The sequence below is a fragment of the Accipiter gentilis genome, chromosome 11 (assembly GCF_929443795.1).
Source record: "Accipiter gentilis chromosome 11, bAccGen1.1, whole genome shotgun sequence".
Classification (NCBI taxonomy): domain Eukaryota; kingdom Metazoa; phylum Chordata; class Aves; order Accipitriformes; family Accipitridae; genus Astur; species Astur gentilis.
In genome coordinates, this window is record NC_064890.1 from 25048328 (window position 1) to 25068510 (window position 20183).

Below are 20183 nucleotides of genomic sequence, written 5' to 3' on the forward strand. Positions count from 1 at the left end.
TATTTCTGCAACTCAGGAGAAGACAACGTTCTAAGGATATATCGTGTGTTCCTAAAGACATTATAAACTGTTGTCCTTTCCTGTCCCTTAACCTCTTCAGTGACAGCAAGCACTTGGTTATCCTTTGCAGCTCTTTTATTGCTGACCAATTCATTTTGACAGATTTTGTTGTGTTTGTTTCTCTGTCTGGTCTTTGAGAGAACGTGGATGGCCACCCACTGCAGGGAGCCCTGTGAGTCCAAACAAGGAGCATACCTGCATCCCGGGGCTCCCTTCTCCAGACACCACGTCCAGCTCTGATGGGGGCATAGCACTGGATGTGCAGGAGCTGACCTGGGGGCCACCTTCCTGACAGATCAAACAAGAGGCAGTCAGGCCTTCAAAGGAGATGATTTGCTTCCCTGCGCCTCAAGGGAAGGGTACGGAAAGTGAACCGAGCTCACAGGCAGGACCTGGGATCCGGGGGAAATGCACAGTTGCGGGATGTTTCTTCCCCAGGCAGGAACACAGCTTGGCACCTCCTGGCTACTGCTAAACCGCCTTCCAGTCTGGGAAGGTGGCACAGTACCTCCCAGAGGGGTTTTGTATGCTTGTCACATGGCGCTCGCTTGCCTATTTGAAAGGAAAACAAATTGCTCCCTGGAAGCATCCACGAGGGAGCTCAGCACCGTTGGCAGCAGGGCTGACCCCCACTTGAGGAGGGAAAGGGGCTGCCTTTCCCTTCAGCGGGGCACCAAAACCTCAACAACGTGTTTTGGGGGGCTGTGCCTCGCAACTCTGCAAATAGGAGACATGCCTTGAAATGCCTCCAAGTGAAACTGCTGTGAAATTTATGTAGGCAGAAGGTAATTACCCAGATTAGACTTTGGCTAAGGCACAGGACTGACACTTCATGAGGGACTGTACCACAGGAGCTTAAATAACCACACGTAGCCGCCACTTCCGTGACTTTGCATTTTAGCTGAAATACTAATCTCCATCGTCAGAGCAGGCCTCGCACCAGAGAGGACTGATGAACGACTTGTCTGCAACTGCAGTCAGCAGCACTGGCTGAGCCTTCATAAGGGCTGTGCCCATCACCCTCCCCTTCTGCAAAAGAGCAACTCCAACAGCTCTTACTGACCTGAAAGTTGAATTTTACCTCCCTTTTTTCCTTTTTCTAGGTTTTCTTCTTCTGCATTCTTCTTTTATCTTCTCTCATTTGCCACTTTTCAGTATTCTTTTTCTTCTAGATCATCTTTTTCTGTATCAGGTTTTACCTCCCATACAGATAGTTTCCCCAGTTCTCACTCTCCCTCTTTCCTTAAAGGTTTGGGGTTTTTAAACATTTTCTTGTCTTCCTCCAAATTCTCTCCATTGTGCTTTCTCTGGCTTCCCTCCCTATCTTTCATTCTCCCTTGCAACTGCTTAGCTGCTTGTAGCGTTTGATCAAACATTTTGCTGTTTCTCATCTTTCACAAAGCTGCTGGGGACAAGGTCTGGGGTTGTAGGTCTCCTCCTGTGGTCTGCATTCCAGCATTGCTTCCATCCTCAGAAAATCCTAAGCTCCAGCTTCCATTTTATCATAGGAGACTAACCATAGGTTGATTTTTGTGCTGTGGGAGCCTATGCAATTATAAAGGCAGGTAAAAACTAGTTGTACATACCATATTTCCTGTGATATTGGGTCTAGAAATACTGATGAGTTGTTGTGATCCTGAGGCAAGAGGAAAAATGTTGGAAATTGTTCCAGTTAGTTATAAATTGCTTTTGGTATGTTCTAGTCAATAAATACAAAAGCAAAAAGGTTATCTTCACTATTTTCTTGCTGTAACATTTCTGACAATTCACTAATGGATCCCCTCTCCATTGTGCCTCATTTCCCTCCAGTAATTTCTTCCTCTTTCTGGGGAAATCTCTCTTATTCATATTTCTAGATACAAGCTTACCTATATTTTTTCAGTACCACTGCAATGTTGGGTAACCTTAAGTAATTACCTCGTTGTGGTTTTATGTAAAAGAAATAGTAATTCTGTTATTTATTGCTGAAAAGAGCAAACTAATTAATATACAGTAGTACTTCTAAACATGTATCTCCTCGCCTTTCAACATTTTGGCCACTGCTCAGTTTTCTTCATGTTAGTGCTACCGTCACACTAGCTGAAGCACCCAGAACTATAACTAACCTGACAGAGGGAGATGTCTCGTACTACATGAAGTAGGGCTATTCATGCCATCGCCTGTGATGTGATACCTCCAGCCATGCATCTCCAAATGATATTGGCTCTGCTTCCACCATATCATATTGACAGTTCACACCCCACTTGTTGTTCAGCTGATATCATAGGAAGGTCTTTTTCCACCTGAATGCTAGACTGCTTTTCATGTTTCTCTGTCTGACTGAATGTCTGCACTGGGGTTAGTTCTGCCTAGATACAGCAGTATGCACTTGTACTGAATGCATCTCAGTTGAATAATTCTGCTGCATCCTTAAAATATCTACATTAATTTTTAATCTTTAAGTCAACATGAACTGCATCTCTATTCATCACCCACTTCCCCTGTTAGATCAAAGTTTAGGACCTGGCACGCAACACCAGTGATGTGACACAGCCCGCAGCTTAATTTTAATTGTAGATAGCCTTACGAACCTTTTTTTCCCATGTCAGTATGAAAGTGCACTAACGTATGGGCTCAGGTACTATCCTCCAAGCAGGCTTGATGGGTGCAGCTGAGAAAGAGCTCAGGTTCTTTCCCAGGAGACTTCCCTAATGCTCATGAACTTGACGCAAACATCTGGTAGGTTTTTACTCACAGAAACCCAGGACTATGTGTCTTCTTGAAAGCTTCAAACCACATTTATTGTAAATTCATGGAAAAAAAAAAAAAAAAAAAAGAAAAAAGAAGAAACCACAGGATGGTAAACTATTACATCTCAGTGTGAAGAACTTGTCCAGTGATGTGCAATCAGATATTGAAAAGAGTATCTAAATAAGCAGCAATTTCTCAATAGAAATCTCATTAAATAAAAAAGAAAATTATTTCCATATTTACAGATTACAAGGCAAATGTATCCTTAAAGCATTGTTTCGTATTTAGCGGGTTTATTTCTTTGAAATAAAAGAGAAATAGTTTGAATCTAAGAGTGTACTTTGGAAGCAGCTTGCTAGACAGTCTGTGTTACCATCAGTGAACGGACAAGTAGCCTCCCCTGACCACTGCAGTGCTCTGCTTCTTCTGTTGTCCAGGCTTTCACCGAAGGGCTTCTGGTACCTCCACCTATGAAAGGGGGGTGGGGAGGGGAGGGTGTTCATTACATTTGCTGTACAGTCTGAATGGCAAAATTCCTACCAGAGACACACTCCCAAGAGCCCTGTGCTACACAGCAGCTCCGGTAACAAGCCTGAACCTGGGAAAGTACACCACTTTCTGTCAAAATCAGTTGAATAGAAATCAGTGTGCTGAGAAAAGCCCAATCAGAGAAAAGCCTCCTCCCAAATGTTTTCTTATGCCCACATTTCTAGGAATTTTTTAAAAATTAAATATATTTGCACTAAAATTGATTGAGCTTGTGCAATATCTGAGCCACAATCAGTTACTGAAATATGATCTCTTACTTACCCGCCTTAATTGCTTTATACTGCTTGCCCGAATTGCTTCCATAAGGTTGTCATGGAGAGACCTTTGTGGGGTGGAGGGACGGGTGGAGGGTCGTGAACCCTCCTCTGATTTTCTGTCCGAGACTGATTTTAGAGAATCTTTAATTTCTTTCAATATGCTGTTCTCCTGTTTTTTGCTTTTTTTGCCTTTTTTCTTTTTCTGTCCATTCTGTAAGGCTTTTTTTGAGCTTTCTTGCTGTTTGATGACTTCAGCTATATTCCTGGTTGGTGCCTTCTTCTCTGGAATAACTGGGGGAGGAGGAGGAGGAGGAGGAGGAGGAGGGGGAGGGGGAGGGGGAGGTGGAGGCGCAGGAGCTGGAGGCTGAGTTTTCACTGGCGGTGCCTTCTTAGGGAGCTTTGGAGAGGACCAAGGTGAGCTCTTAGGTGACACATAAGGTGAGGACCGAGGTGTCCCTTTCTGCAAGACTTTGGTCTTTGGACTGATGGCTCCATCACAACCAGACTCTTGTTGCCGCTGCTCCTGCATACGCTTTTGCCTTTGTTTATCCATATTTCTTGTCAGGATACTTGTCATGCTCATTCTTGGGCCAGCAAGGTCAAAGTGGTATCCAAGCTTGACCAGAGTGGTGTTCTCTTTCAACAGTTTAACTATGTCCATTTCCACCTGGCTGCCCATGATGTGCCGTTGGTTGTGGAACCGCAGTTCTGTTAGAACCTTGTTGTTCTGCAAAGCTCTCATAATGGCCAGCACTCCTTTGCCTGTGATAAAATTTGACTCAATGTTCAGACTAGTTATATGCTGATTTACCTTTAACATACCAGCAATAGCTATTGCAACATTGTCATCAGCGTGCGTGTTAGCCAAGCTGAATGACTTAACCACTGTGTTGTCCCTCAGGGCTTGAGAAAATTGTATAAGCATCTGTGAAGTGATGTTTTCAATGTTGTTCAGATTGACCTCTGTGGTCTCAGGGTCATTGCTCCTAACTTTTTCCAAAGCATCCTCAATAACTGTTGGATTTCCACAAGGGTGGATGGCACTGCTTTTTAAGCTCAGATTGTCGGTGTCTTTTTCATCATGGCCATTGAGTAAGTTTTCATTGTCCTTTGCACTGTTACACTTTTTGTGCCTGATGTGGTCAGAACTCCTGCCATCCTCAGGTCTTTCACCAGCTGCAGCATTTAGCTTTTCCTCATCCTCCTCATCAGTCTCATCTTCATCTTCCTCCTCATCTTCTTCTTCTCCTTCATCATCTTCTTCAGTATATGCCTCTTCAGACACTTCGCTATTGCTTTCTGTGAAATACTCTTCTTGAATGTCTTCTGAATTGTCATCTCCTTGCTCAGAATCCTGAACAGGAATGTAGGTGTGGGTGTTATACATGATTGCAGTAATGTAGCTACTGCCTTTTGGCACAAAAACAATTATCTTGAAACTATATATGTTAATGTTGAAAGCTAAAAATAAATCCCCAGAAATAGAGACAGGAGAACAGAAAATGTTTCTGTATCTAACACCTTTTTAACATTATTTCTTTCACATTCTTTAGGAGACAAATGCTTAGCATAAATTGGAACAGTTTTACTGACGTCAGTGATTCCTGCCAAGAGAAAATTTGATAAAAGATATTGCAACATGGACATACTTCATGTTTTCTAAGTGTTGGCATGTCCACAAGGGGATATTATTTGGATCCTTGCCAGAAGAAACACAAGACAGCAATTTCAGAATGGACATGATCTATGAGCAACAAGTTTCTTCGTTTCATAATGATTAGACATCTGTGTCAATGCTCAGACTCCCTTGCATATGTTAGTACATCTAAAAAAGCTAAAGACTGCCATGATTTAGAATACAAATAGTGTCTGCATGTGTAAACATGCATATTGATATGCAAAATAATACAGAATTACAGGAGTCATGTCAAAAAGACTCTGGATGCACTATATGGGCTATACACACTTAGAAGCTATTGGTGAAGAAAAGATTCAGACACATTCCCACAGGTAATGAGTAATCGTATGTCAATAATCCCCTAATTTCTTCATGTTTGGCAAGAGCTAAGACTGTGCTTACTGACAGCTGTCACAGGTCCGCTGCTATACTGTAACTCATTATAACTCATTGCCTACAGAGTAAACTTGTTTTTCTAAAACCCAAGGTTATTTTAATGTATTTGATGGGCACCAAGAAGGCACATTTGGAACCACTCTTCAAAGCTCTGCCTGGTGCCCTTAGCAGTTACAGTGGCAGAAGACAATTCTCCGCACAGGAGCAGCAAAAGGTCTGCAACCCAGGAAAGTCTCACTTTTCACCTGGAGGACTCCAGAAGCACAGTAGTGTTGTATGAGCCATGACTGAACCCACACGCTATGACCAACCTTAAAGCTCTTGCCCAAAAAGATTTCCCACGTTCTGTTTTTTCTACTGAACAAGCCATAGTGTATGTCTTTTTATTTACATTTGTAAATGTTTATAAAATTTTGATGAAATGTAATTGTTCTGTATTCACTACTTTAGCAATGTTCATATTTTAATACTAAAGGGTATTTTACAAAGTAAGTAGACTCTGCGGAAACACAGTGATTCTGTTTTGTGCTTCTGGAAAACAAGTGTTACTAACATGACAGCCTATTTTTAGAAAACCTGTGCAGTTTTAGGTTTGCTTAATTATCTGGCTCTAAAAATGCAGGGAAAGGTTAAAATAATAGTTATGGCAGATTGCATGGTACTGTTTCACAATCTTAAACAGATTTCTGTGTTGGGACACACACAAAACAGACGGTAATTGTAGTGTTTGCGGAAGCTTGACTAATGAAACAGGACATCGAGCTGTTCCAGCCTGTCGTTCCTGAGCATTCAGCACGTGGAGGGCTTGCAGGGTCCTGTGGATCATGTGCGGTAAGGCCCTTACACTGAGGGATGCTGTGCTACATATAGAAACAGGGCTGTGTTTAAGCCAAGTTTATTATGGGACTAAGATTTAAATCTGTAGCTTCGATACATATATGCAGACTTAAAAACTGAAAACACCAGGTATCCAGGAACACGTCTTCATGGCTATGCTTTTATCTATTCAGGAATACATACTACAGCCTTCAACGCAGCTGCACATGAGCAGAAGTTGGTGCCTCTAAATGGACTGCTAATATGCTTGATGAAACTAGATTAATAAAAAAAATACTTGGTGGGTTTTTTTTTAGTGGCATTTCTGGGGTCAAAGAGGGAATGTAGTTTCCTGTCACATACATCATTTGGTGTCATAACAATCTGCATGATAATTTTGAAATCGAGTACTCTTCTCTTTGCAGTTCCGTAGAGGCATGCTCTGTTATTGTGGCAGCATTTCAGTAGAGGACTGCTGCAGGCAGCCTGCAGGGCTTCATCTCACTTCGTAGTAGTAACTTGATGAAAAGTTAGGACTAAGATAGTCAATGTAGAGAGGTAAATATCTCTGGATGGCAAGGCATTCACCCTAAAAGGCTATCTGCAGGATGTTTGCCTTCTAGAGGGGCTGATCTCTCACCACTAACTATAGAAGGAGCACAAATAACCATCTTAGATGAAGTGTCTAACTTTAAGACAGTTGAGGGCAAGAAGAAAATTGCTTTCAAGAAACTCAGAAGGAGCTTTCTTACTGCCTTCAGTGAAGAGAGCCTTTGTGCTCTCTGCGTCAGTGTGTCAACATTTTCATATTTATGGAATGCATTTAGGAAGTTTCTTCTCAGATCAAAAATTACAGAGGCTTTTGCTAGCACTTTGAGGTTTAGGCAGTACCCATTCTTAATGCTGTATAGACATGGAAAAAGAAAAAAACCCCTGCCGTTATATAAGACACCAAACTAGACCTGTTCCGGAGGTTTTTTGGAACTGTCCAGGTTTTAAGTTCCAGGCTCAGCTGGAAATAAACATTAATCTTGCCATTGCCTCCCTAGGACTTGACAAACAGGGAGTGAAGTCAACATCTGCAAGCTGATACTAATGGTCTGATGACAGCTAGTGGTCTGTGCACTTGCCTGCAAATTCATTACACTACCATTCATGAGCAGGAGAAAACACTTATGTGTAAAGAAATTCTGAATATTATTATTGCAGGCTAATTTAATTCAGGTGATTTTTCTCTGGGAGAATATTTTATCTAATGTACAAATTGCAATTATTTCCTTGGAAACGAACCAAACTCCTGAATCAAGGCTGTTAGAAGTTCTGAGTCCAGTTTTTCTGTCTTTGCTTTTGTTGTATTATTTTCTACTTAAACATGGGAAAATGTGTCCTTATAAACAGAGTGAGAACTCAGTATAAAGCAGTTCTTAAAAATCAAAAAGCTATTCACATCCCCAAGTCCCCACTTTGCTTTGAAATTACATGGAGCTAATATGAAAACAGAAGTTGCTTTTTGATAGAGCTCAGTCTCACAAATTGTTTTAGCAACGGTGCACGGGATGCCAACATGGACTTTAGCTTAGACTGAGAGCGCTCATTGCCTGCTAGGACTGAGCCCTTCACTCCTGCCCAGCTGTACTGTTCCTTTGCAGTTCAGGGACTGGCTTTTATTAGTAGTATTTATATTTGGGGGGATGAATTGCCTAACAAGCACTATTGGATGTTTTTGGGGGAATACAGATAAATGGTTTGGCTGATGGCTCTACCCCAGGCCACTTTTTAAATTACTTACAGCTACCCTCTGACCACAGTTGCCAGAAGACTCCTGAGCCGTGCCAAGGATCCTCAGCAGGAACAAAGCAACATAAGCTGCTGACTGCAATGCAGCTTCCTTCCAGCGAGCATGAAGCCTGGCGGCTGCTTACTCGACTTCTGACATAACATGCATTCAGAATTATCTTTCCTGACGTGCTTGTCGGCAACCAATACCGATTTTTTTTTAAAGGAAAAGTCAAATTTTAGCTTTTAAACAAAATCAAACGTTATCCCAAAGTCCACATCACTACCTAGCAATAATTTCTAACATGCCCTTTAAAATTTATTCCTATTTTAATCACTAACGATAGTTTTTATGGGATTTTCTTCTGTTCTCAACTAAGCTTTTAAGGTAACCCTGGAGAGAGAGCAAAACCTCCCCCAGCTAACATGCAGCACTTTAGCAGACACAAAAGTATGGCTAAAGATGTTCTTAAAAATGCTACAAGTGACTGAAAGAAAATGAAAACAGTGAGCCAGATTATGCCAGGGAAGAACAAGCCAAAAATATTTCTAGGAAACAGCGAATGCCTCAGCGTCTTACCTTGTCGCACGCACCCAATCTCTCTTTTTCTAAGAGCTTCCTGGTCTCCCTCTCCCAATAGGCCATCAGCGCTTCCCGGCTGAAAGTCCCCGTCGGTGTTTTCTCCGTCAGGCTCTTCTGCCGTTGTCCCACCGGGAGATTACGGTCGGGCTCTATGTCCTCCAGCTCCCGCTCCAGCTCCTTCAGCTCCTCTTCCGTGAGAGAAGCAAGGAGCTCATCTTCATCAATGTCTTCATATTTACTGAGCTCTCTTCTGTAGCCAAAGGTAGACATGGTCCCGCTTGGTTAGGCTGGTACAAACCTGAAGTGACTAGGCATTCAAGAAGGCTGAAGCAAGCAAGCTGTCTCTCGTTTGGTCAGCAACTGTTTCCCTGCGTAGCGGAGGCACCCTTTTAAGAGTAATCATCGGGGGCTTACGACAATGCACGAAGGGATGAAAGCATGCTCCGTTTTAAGCATCAGACGTCAGCTAGACATCTGAACAGCAAGAATGTCCCAACACTACTGTTTGCAGGTCCCTTAAAGAGGGGGATTATTGACACACTGGCCATGGCCATATTTAGAGCAGGCGGCTAGCGGGAGAATACCAGCCTTGCAGACGGGGGGGGCGGCAGCAAATAAAACCCCGGGCGCATTTACACCGACTTTGTGTCCAAACTGCAGTAGAGAAAGAACAATGAAAATCCATTTAATCCTGAGCTGCTACAGAGGCTGGAAATAAAACACCCTCGCTGTTGTTCACCGGACTTCCTCTCGTTTTCACGGTTTTCAAGCGGAACCACGCTGTTATCCCACCAAGGTGTTTGCAGGAGGTTGGGATCGGTGGGAAGGCAGCCCGAGGGCAGGAGGTCAGCATGCCGGCACCTGCAATGTCACGCCTTGCCTGTAACAAATCACACAACTGGATTATTTATTAATTGCACACACACACACACACCCCCTTTTTTTTTCTGAGGGTGATCGGAGGGAGAATCAGCTTGACGTGTCCATTTGCATCTCCTGTGAGACTTTTTGTTCACACGGAGAATTGTGCTCTGCTGGGGGGGGGGGGGGGTGAGAAGAAACCCCCCGAGCTTTAGGGGAAACCAGCCCTGGGTGGGCAGCGGGGCTCTGTCTTCATCACTTCTGACAGCCCCTAGCAAATGAAGGCCTCTAGTGGCAGTTTTACTTAATGCCTACTGCTTGCCGTAGCTGACCGATGTGCAGCTGGAGAGTGCTCTTCAAGTCTTAATTTTAAATGTATACCTACATTACCATGTCTGCTAATAAATGATATATTATTCTGACATTATTTTCATAGACAGGTATCTTCCAACATAAGCAACTACAGAATGAAAGGTTAAACTTCATACTGTTTTTTTATTTCTCTATTAGCAGTGAATGATGGTGACTAGCAACTTTTTCTGAAATGTGCAGGCCAGCAATATCTGTTGTGAGTAAGAGAGAAGGAGAGGAAGTGAGAAAGAGAAAAGGTTGGGTTTGGTACAGGGAAGTAGGAGCATATCTATAACAACATATATCAACCTTATTAAATGACAACACATGGTGGGTTTACTTTTAGGTAGTCAAGTCAGTATTTAATGGAAATGTAAGTGAATATAATTTGAAGTATTGTTCTTGTCCAACATAATCTCTTTTTTGTTAGTATGGATTGGACACCTGAACTGATGTATGATGTTTAGCCAAATTGCTCATTTAGTTTTATTATTATGCATATTGCCTTACTGGCAATGGGGAGAGGAGATTGAGCATGATTTTCATATACAGAGTTGATAAAGAAATTATATTTTTCCTTTGATCATTTTTCTATATGAATTTCATGCAGTTTAGCTTGCTCAAGAAGTGAGATGAAAGCTTACAAACTTTGTCTTCCCTAACACACAAAATACATTAATAAGGCAGACTAAAGAATATTATGCATCTTCAAATAAAATAAATATTTGCAGGTCATTTACGTTGACAAAATCTTTGCATAAAATAAAAAGGAGGAAGGTGCAAACCAGTTTGGCTTATGGAGCTAAGAGTGTTACCTTCATGGTATAAGATACTGTCATGGGTCACCTGTGTCTAGACAAGTCAGTGGGTCAGTAGAAGTTCTGTTCACCTTTTCAGCTGCATTTGCAGAAATGATGCTTAGGCCAAATTCTGTAAAATGTGAAATAGCAGGGAAAAATAATAAGCACCTTTTTTCTTTTAACTTTGCATTGTGAATGCTGATGTTGACATTAATTAAATGTATATAACAGAACTCCAAGCAATTTTATTTCTTCAGTATGTCTAGGACAACAGTTCACTTTGTTATCATTGGAGTTAGCCAGAGAAGCAGCGCAACAAAATTATCTTTCTTGGGTGAATTTTTGCAGACAACACTTTGTTGCAAACATTTTTAGATGGAGTTGGTTAGAAAACTCGCACTGGACAGGTTTTCTGTTGGAAAATGCTGATTGAAACTGAAATGCTTTTAGAAATGTGCTATATTTTATTAGTACAATGCTGACTTGTACAACACTGATATGTACAATATCAAAAGCTAAAACATGCTGTTAAAAATGAAATCTAATCAAATATACTCTTCCCCAGAAAATTCTGAGCTTTCTGCTTTTTCTTTTTTCCTCAGTTACAGCAAAATTTGTAAGTCTCTGAATTTTCCTGGGCTGAGAGTACATAGTACAAGGTAAAAACACACAGATACCTGAATTGTCTATTTAAAGTTTTCTATGTATAATTCAATTTTTCCAAACTCAAAGGAACTTCAAAAACCAGCATACATTACTCACTTGTAAAATAATATTCCAAAGGAACATTTAGTCCAGTCCTTGGCAGCAGCATGAATATTACCTTCAATGCTACTCTTTGCTGAGGCATGATACAACACTGGGCCAGTGGTGATGTTTTTCTATATATAAAATGTCGGTGATGTTTTTCTATATATAAAATATCTGTGATGTTCATTCCAGCCATGAGATAAGATAATTTAAAGATGTTACTAAAGATGGACAAGGTATTTTATTGTAAATGTCTCCCCTGAAGCAGGGGGGAAATTGACACCGCTAGGTGAGCTTATGAGAGGTTTGGGTCCTTTCTTAATCTGGTACATGTCACTCATGGTAATTTAGGACCCATTCTTTATACAGAGATGGCCAAGGGTGAAGACCCATGAACACTCTCTAGAACAATTTTAATAAAAGTAATAAGGCTGTAGCACATGGCAAATTACACACAAAAGAAAGGATGCTAAAAATGTAAAGCTAAGTACTCACAGGTCAGAAAGTGCAGAGATAGTATTTGTCTTTGCCTGTTGATGAACACTGAAACATGGTCCTTAATTCCATAATTCTGTAATCATATACTTTGATCCTTGACCCATGAGTCCCCAGAACCTTTACTTATGTTCAGTGTACAGGAGAGATCATGCACATATTTATTAAATAGCTTTTCAGCATTTTGTTTCACACCTGTTCTTCAGCATATCAAGACTACCAATGGCCTTATTTCTCCAGCGGCCGTTTCAGGAGACGTGAAGGTGTTACCGCCTTTGTGAGAAGGAAAAATAAAGGTATAGCGACTTTAACATTGAAAGTACCCACTAATTTGGAGTTTAGGATTCCCTCTTTGGGGGTATTTGGCATTATGCAGCACTTAAGGTGGTCAGGGCTCAGTTCCTGTGGGCACCAGCCACTGCTGAAGCTGCCTGCCGCTTCGACAGTTCAGATCACAGGTTAACACTCAAAAGATTTAATTATGATTGAATTGACTTGTCCACCTTCTGAGAGGAACTCTGCTGCAAAGACAGGAGTGATTGTGTTTTCCTGTTATTAGCATCCCTGCCTGAAGCTTTTTGTTCTTGTTCCACAGTCCCATTTCTCAGGCATTATATATGTTTGGATTTCTGCAAAAAACAAGCAAAAATAGCGGTCTGAGCATCCTGTTATACATCCCAGGCTATGTGCTCGATCACACAATTATAAACAGTTTAGGAAGAAACCTTGTGCTAGTGAGGTGGCACAGTGAACTTCCTTCCATCACAGAAGGCAGGAGAGCAGAGCATGAGCCATATGTAGTATGTGAGGGCAGGTTTATGCCAGCTGCATTGACAGCTGTTTAGGATGGATCCTCCAAGGTGCTTTGCCACCTCCTAACAGAAAGCCCAAACTCACCTCTGTAACACCCTGCTGAAATCCTGTATGCAGGGAATAAACCATTTCACGTACAGGTCATGAAAACTCCTCACTCAATCAAATGAATTATTAAAAGGTCTGTTCCCTTCAGGACCTCGGCTAAGCTGAGAGAAGAGAAGAACTGGGAGCGCCCATTTAACAGGAGCAGGATTCACTCTGCCGTTGCAGATACTTGGCACCCAGGTTCCCAGAGTCAAGCAGGATGGAGCCCACTCAGCAGCAGCTTGATTGCAGACAGGACTTTCAGTTTTTTCTAGCCCAGGTGATCTGTTTTCTTGGTTTTAAAAGAAGAACCACTTCTAAATATTTTTTCTTTTTTTCCTTCCCTTTCCAAGCAATTACCTATTTCAAGCAGCAGCCTAGGAAACCGTTCTGCTTCTCACATTTCCACCCTTGGGGCACGCAGGCCCAAAGGCTGAAAGGACGTGAGCAACACCGGCGGGGTGGTACTCGCCCCCAGCAGGGCAAAGCCCACAGTTTTAAATTTTACTTCCACTTGGGCAAGTGCAGGGAAAACAACAGGCAAGCGAAGAGGGCTGCGCAACCTTGTCCTCAGGCGCGGGACATGGCCGGCCGCAGGCCGGTGGCTATTTCCGTCATGGCTCCTGAGGACAGCCTGTCAGACAGATGCGTTGGCTCGTACCGAGCCGCAGTCCCACGCTGCAGGAACGGGTCCAATTGCCATAGAGCACGTTAAAAACAATGCACCACAGCACGCCTGGGCTTTCCCCATCTCTCCTGCCGCCCTTCTGCCTGCGGCGCTCGCTCCCGCCTCCCCCCGCTGCTTTTGCAGGCCTCGTTCCTCAGCCAGCTCCTTCCCTCCTGCTGTCCCCGCACGCGGCCCCCCAGGCGCCAGCCCCGGAGCTCTCCCACCTTCCCCCTTCGCGCCTCCTCGCCGCTGCCCTGCCGCCGCCATCCCCGGCCCCGCAGGCCGCCCCTGGCCTGCCCTCCCTGCACAGCCCCTGGCTGTCCTCGGCCGCCTCTTGGCGGACCTCTGCTTCCCTCCCCTTCCCGCACATCCCCGGCCTGCCCCGTGCTCCTCGCTGCCTGCCTCCCCGCTCCCGCCTAGGTCAGCTGAGAGACAGATATACAGAGAGATATATATATATATATACACACACACGTGTGCGCGTCTCTCTCAGTTTCTGTGCGCTGCTTGTACAGGCCCAGAGTTCAAACGGGCCCGGAGAATCAAAGGTCCAGCAACCTGGCACCTAAACAGGACCGCGAGGCAGATGGATGGGACAAGCTGTGGCTCTTTCCCCTGGGGGACTAGCGTAACTTGCGAAAATTGTGGACATCGCGCTGTTCCTGAAAAGGATGTGTCATCACCTACATTTAACAGTGGTATCAGCAGAGCAAACGGGATAAAGCATGCGCTGAAGGCATTTGAAGGAACAATTTTTCAGCTGCTTTTCTCTATGCCAGATGATTCTGTTGTCCAGTCCATCTCTCCTGGTGATGCTGTAAACAGGGAGTCACACGGGAGAAAAAGATCTTTCCCTTCATCCATGCTGGGGAAACAAAAAGCAGGGTAAGTTTAGAGGTGACCCTGATCCAAAACCAGTCTTTGCCTGGGAGTCGGACTCAGCATCCTAACTCAAAGATGGATTTTTCCTGCTGATCCCCTGCAGCACACCCCAGGCTACCGGGAGGGCAGATTCCAGGTCCAGATCGTAGCTTAACAACTCGGACCCATCACAAACAGTGATCAGCTTTCACTCAGAAACATGTGCATATGGGCTGCCTTATTGCTCAGATTAGTTGCGAAAACAGCGTTCCCAACAGCTGCTGGGCACATAACCAGAAGTCTATACACAACACCATGTATCAACAAGCCATGGGGCAACCACTCATCTGATGCATTTGGATGGCAGGGGTCTTTGGGTTGCCTTGCTTATCAAGAAGACAGAAGAATCATGGCGAGTGAAGAAGTGAATGGGATCTGACAGTACTGCTGATGGGAAGAGCTAAAGATGCATCTTGGAAGGGGAGTCAAGAGGCTGACCTGGCTGCAGGGAAGCACTGGGGGAAATAATTCATCTGGGTGCAAATAAGAACACTTCTGGACTGCCAAATTCCTCAACCTTTGATTAAAAGAAGGAAAACTCACCGCCCACATTGCACAGGCACCCGGTGTCCTTCGTCCACGGATCCTGAAAGTCTGTTTGATTACAGAGAGAGGCATGCAGCTGAGTGCCAAGGGTGCAGCAGACTCAGGGTTTATTGCCCCTTTTGCCTACCTGAATCACACTAAAATAGGGAAGGCGAGAGGGACAAACAAGTTTTACTGAATAAACATCATTCCCGTTCCCAGTTTTCTTTCCTTCCTACACAGCCAATACTTTTTAATCATCTTGTGTCAGTACCATGTCATGTTCTGTAATAACAGCGCGAGATGAACCTGCTTATCTTTGACAGCACAAACTATTCCTGTCAGGGTTTTGCTCAAAGCAAGTGCTCCTCCACGTCTCTGCATACTGGCCATTTCCTCAGTGCCAGTTTCTGCCACACCGAAAGATAAACTGCTTTGTACGCAATGATGATCTTAATGCTCCTGCTTTCATATAGCTGCTCTTATCCCTCAGGAAGAATCTCAGTGTGCTTTACAAACATTGCCAACAGATTTACAAACTATATATAGAAATAATTTCACTCGCTACTGATGTACAGACATAGGGTGACCACAGCAGCTGTTTGGAATTACATGGTGATATTGCTCAACAGGTTTGGACAGGAAGTAGAGGCCACTGTATTGCAAAGAAAGTAGCAGAGGAACTGCTGCATGCACAAAAAAAAATGTGGGGTTTGGAATTGCAGTTTGAACGGGATGCCGTTTAAGCATCTGCAGTTAGCCTATTCTTTCCCAAAAAAGCATGATAAAATAGGTAACATCTGCCATTCTAAGCATTACATTATTTGTGGTGGTATTGGCAAATATAACATATTTGTATGTCCAGGTTGGATAGTTATTAAATTATAAGTGATTTACATTAAGAGTGCATGGATTTAATCTTTTGTTAATGCCTTAGTCCCAGACAGTTCTCCCATGTAGCTTAGCCAAACCTACAGTTTGTCATTCAGATAAAAAAATTTCTCTATTTCTTTATACACAGAGAGCAACACAGGTACTTCTATATTTAGCATTTCCTTGGGTTTTGTCACTTTTTTTTAAACAGTTTGTTTTTATTAAGCTTTTTTTTAAAAGGAGATCCCAGCAATATAAACAAGTGATGTAATTCAAGGGAATTAAATACAAACAGCAGTACTAACTAAGCAAATTTATTGTCTTTATTTATGTCTATTTTTTAAATAGTCCATATTAATGATAATGGGAGTTTTGGGCACTATATCTACCATGCACAGAATATGCAGACAAAAGGCAATGGTTTTGTGTGATCAAATGTAGAGATTTCTACTGAAATTGTAAATTTTGGAAATTAAATGCAAATACCTTGTACGTGTCACCAGAGCTAGACTGTTATATCAGTCTTATGACTACTAACAATTTACTAATACATTTTTAACAGCTTCTCAGGAGAACCACAAAACACAGGTTCCTCAGAGAGTATTTCTCCTGATCTAAGTACCTCTTTTGCTGGTACGAGTGACACTTACAGGAGCATTTCAGAGAGAAAATGCTTCCCATTGCAATATATACCTTTAAATATTTATACAGTAATTTGGTGCACTTACCCACGTGCTTCTTTCTTATTTATCCAGCATTTGTCCTGGTAAAGAATCAGGATGGATTTCTCTGAAGATTGCTCCATGCATTTGGAGACAGACAGTGTGTTTTTGAATGAAGGTCATTATCTGTAGGGTGCAGAAGAGGACTCTGAAGGATAGGCACCTTGGGGGGCAAGGTGCCATTTTTAGTTACTGCAGCCTAAACAAACAACTTCCAGTAGAAAGGTCAGGAAAACAAGAAGGCTGAATAGGGCCATTAAGGCTGAAAATCATTTCAGTTGGAATTACTTTTCTTGATACCATTTTCCTGAGCAGAGGTCTATCAGTTCTAAGGCTCACATGAAAGAAAAAGCAGGGGGAAGGCTTTAAAAGGACTGATTTGGCAGGTAGACCAGAGCTGTGGCAGAGTACACCAGGGAGGCAAAGCTGGTTACACAGAAGGCACAGAGGTGAGGGCAAAAGAATGTTGATTAGGTGCATATTAAAGGGAGTGATGGAAAATCAAGAGATGAGAGCTGTTCTACAGAGATAAGCAATCATGAATTTATGCTACTTTTCTCCATGCACATCATAGCTAAACAGCTGGATATTGTAGAAGCTTTTTTCTGCCGCAAGGAAGGCTCAGAAAAAATCCCTTTGCCCTACCCCAGGGTAGACACAAAAGAGCCCGTGGCTTTGTGACTGTGTTTTTCCATGCATGACTCCTGTGCTATCAGCAACAGCCTGAGAAAGGGCAGCGCAGGCACAAAGAGCCTGAGCCAGAACAGTAACTGCTGTGAAACACTAAAATTGACTCCCCTTGATACCCAGAACAAGGATCTGCTGTGCCAGCTCCCAAAATTAGATGTTAGCCAGTGCATGGAAGTTTTATGGAAGGCACACAACTTTACAGTCCCTACAGGGAATAGCTGGTCATATACAGAACTCATGGCTATGGTTTGGTCCTTCATCGAGCTATGAAAACACTTACAGCTACAAAGTCTGTCTCGCTGGTGCTGCAAAGGCTGACGTAACCGCTGTTGAATGTCTGGCTCCTTGGAGAGCTCATCAGTCTGGTGCAGCTGCTTGTGTCAGATTTTATGAGAAACAGAGACCAAATGATACCTCTGCTTTCAAACATTGTCCCCAAACCAATAGGAGTCCCTACCCCAGAGCACGCCTGACTCAATGCCAGGGCATTTAATTACTTCTAGCCAACGTCGTCCATGGGGTGGACATGCCATGGAATTGGATTGCGGTGGAACACCCCATGAGGCACACCCAAATAGCAGAGAAAATTAAACCCCAGTGTTGCAAGGGTTCAGTCAAAGTCCAAGCAGGGAAAAAGGGACTAGTTTTTTCCTACCATTTTCTTCTTCCATCTGGGGCTGCTGCCTTTGCCTCTTTTCACACAACCACCAGTCCTGGACCAGTTACATTTCCTGCTCCCACCACCACATACTCAACTCCATAAAAGTAGTATCCAATGGTCTGGCTGCAAAACATGGGAGTCAAAAGACTTGTGTTCAATTCCTAACTGTGCCATAAGCATAACATGGTGTAAACAGCTCCCTTTCCATGTCTATCTTGCCTTATATTCCATTTAAACCAAAGTCTTGCCCCTCCTGCCTCCATTCAGTTCACAGATGACTTGAAAGCATTAAAGATGCTTTCTCATAATGTTGTATTTCCTTTGGCATCCAGTGGGGGGGGGGGGGGAAGTCTTCAATAAATAAACAACTTCAATGTTGAAGGACAGAAAAGCTTTAAAACAGCACTAGGCCACCTTCTATAACAGGCTACCAAACAACAAAAAAAGCCCAGATGTGTTGTTTAAAAGATAAACACAGGAATATTATGTCTTTTTAGCTTACCTAATGATATTCTAAGGACTAGTTCATGATATTTTAAACACTTGGGGCAGTGCTCTGTCCGAGAGCTGCATGCTTTGATGCCGCAGGCAATGTAACTATTGCCTGAGGCGTGTATAAAGTCCTAAATATAAACCTTGGCCCATGAACTAAAATTACTAATGGAATTTGGCTCTAGCCACAGAAAGGGTTTAAAATCTCCTGTCTAAAGCTCTATTTGATCATGTTTCCTTCGCTGGTTGCAGTATACTGTATCAGACACGTGACTACCCAGATTCTTGTGTTGTGGTCACTGTATTCATTTAAATTACCACTATTTAAGACATACTATTATTAAGCCTATATTTCTGTTTAGGAATTCCCACACAGAAATATCAGCTTATAGGTTATGCAGCATGCATGCATTTAGCCTGGTATGTCCAGGATGTGTTGGTCGGTGGAGACTTGACTGTGGACATCTGCATTGGGTTCGCTGGGCGCTCTGTGCTCAGGCCATGCCTGGAGGCACCAGTCACCCAGGGCATCCTCCTGTCAGGGGCCTGGCCCAGATGCCAGATACCTAGAAATTCTTCGCAAGTGACCAAATTCTTCTTTTTCATCCTGGTCAAAATTTCTGGCAAAAAAGACCAGAGGACATGTCTTGGAAAGCCAGGTGAATAGTAGCCCCAGTGAGAGAAGAAGCAGTAAATTAAGCCTTCTGTTCAACCCTCTACATGTCCCAGACCAGTCATTTTCACTCCTATTCGCTCCTGTAAATCTGTTGCGAGGAAGGACAGAACCACATAGGACTGATATAGCTGCCTTTGGAAGTGAAATTTACATCCCTGACTGAGGTTTTAGTAAGTTAAATATGACAATGATGTCCAGCAAATAAGGAGAATTTCTGAAGAACAGGGAGAGCCAGTGTAGGGAGCAGGGCAGAAGGATGCTTGAGCTGACCTTTGGTTTATGCGAGTGCATGTATGTGTGTGACAACCAGCATCTCTCTTTAATTACATGTTTAGCTAAACTCTGACTATGCACTATGTAATCCTGACATCCATCAACTGAAATCTTTTCTGAATTTCGGGGGTTTGGACTCTTTTTTGTCTTTTTTTTCCCCCAAGATGGAAGGGATGGTAGAATAGCAAAGGGAGTAAGTGCAATCCACTTTTAATAGAGTAATTTAAAGAATATTTGATCAGATGTGTTTTTCTCTAGACATGCAGAAGCATACTGCCAAGTGCATCACAGCATGACTGAGGGCGTTGTTAAGTCTGGTCAAGAAGTGATCTGTCAAATCTCTGTAGGAAACATAATTAAAGTTATGACATTGCAACATGTCTCAACCAAGGGGATATGCTGCTCAATTTCCTGGTTTGTTCATCCATCAAAATCTACTCTTTCTTTATAGCAGCCTACTTAAAGTCCCTCAAACTTTGCCAAGCATTAAAACATGCAGTACTGGCACACACACAAGTCGTACCTGGGAGCAAACACTTTGGAAAAACAGCTAAAAAGAATCTTTGAAGTGTTTGGACAATTTTATAATAGGACCATGATTTTCAAAGTACAAAATGTGCTACATTTCAGGCCAATTACATGACAGACATCTGGATTTAGTGGTTTAATTTTCTTTGACAA

General features: G+C 42.9%; 1 protein-coding gene across 1 annotated transcript; it reads right to left on the reverse strand.

The window, feature by feature from the left end:
• Window positions 1-2919: 2919 nt before the first annotated feature.
• Window positions 2920-9184, reverse strand: LMOD2 (leiomodin 2). Its single transcript, XM_049813614.1, has 3 exons — window positions 8843-9184; window positions 3601-4950; window positions 2920-3258 (listed from the first exon to the last, which is right to left on the reverse strand). Exons 1-3 carry the CDS (start codon window positions 9113-9115, stop codon window positions 3232-3234), a joined length of 1650 nt encoding a protein of 549 aa, XP_049669571.1. The 5' UTR covers window positions 9116-9184; the 3' UTR covers window positions 2920-3231.
• Between the last annotated feature and the right edge of the window lie 10999 nt (window positions 9185-20183).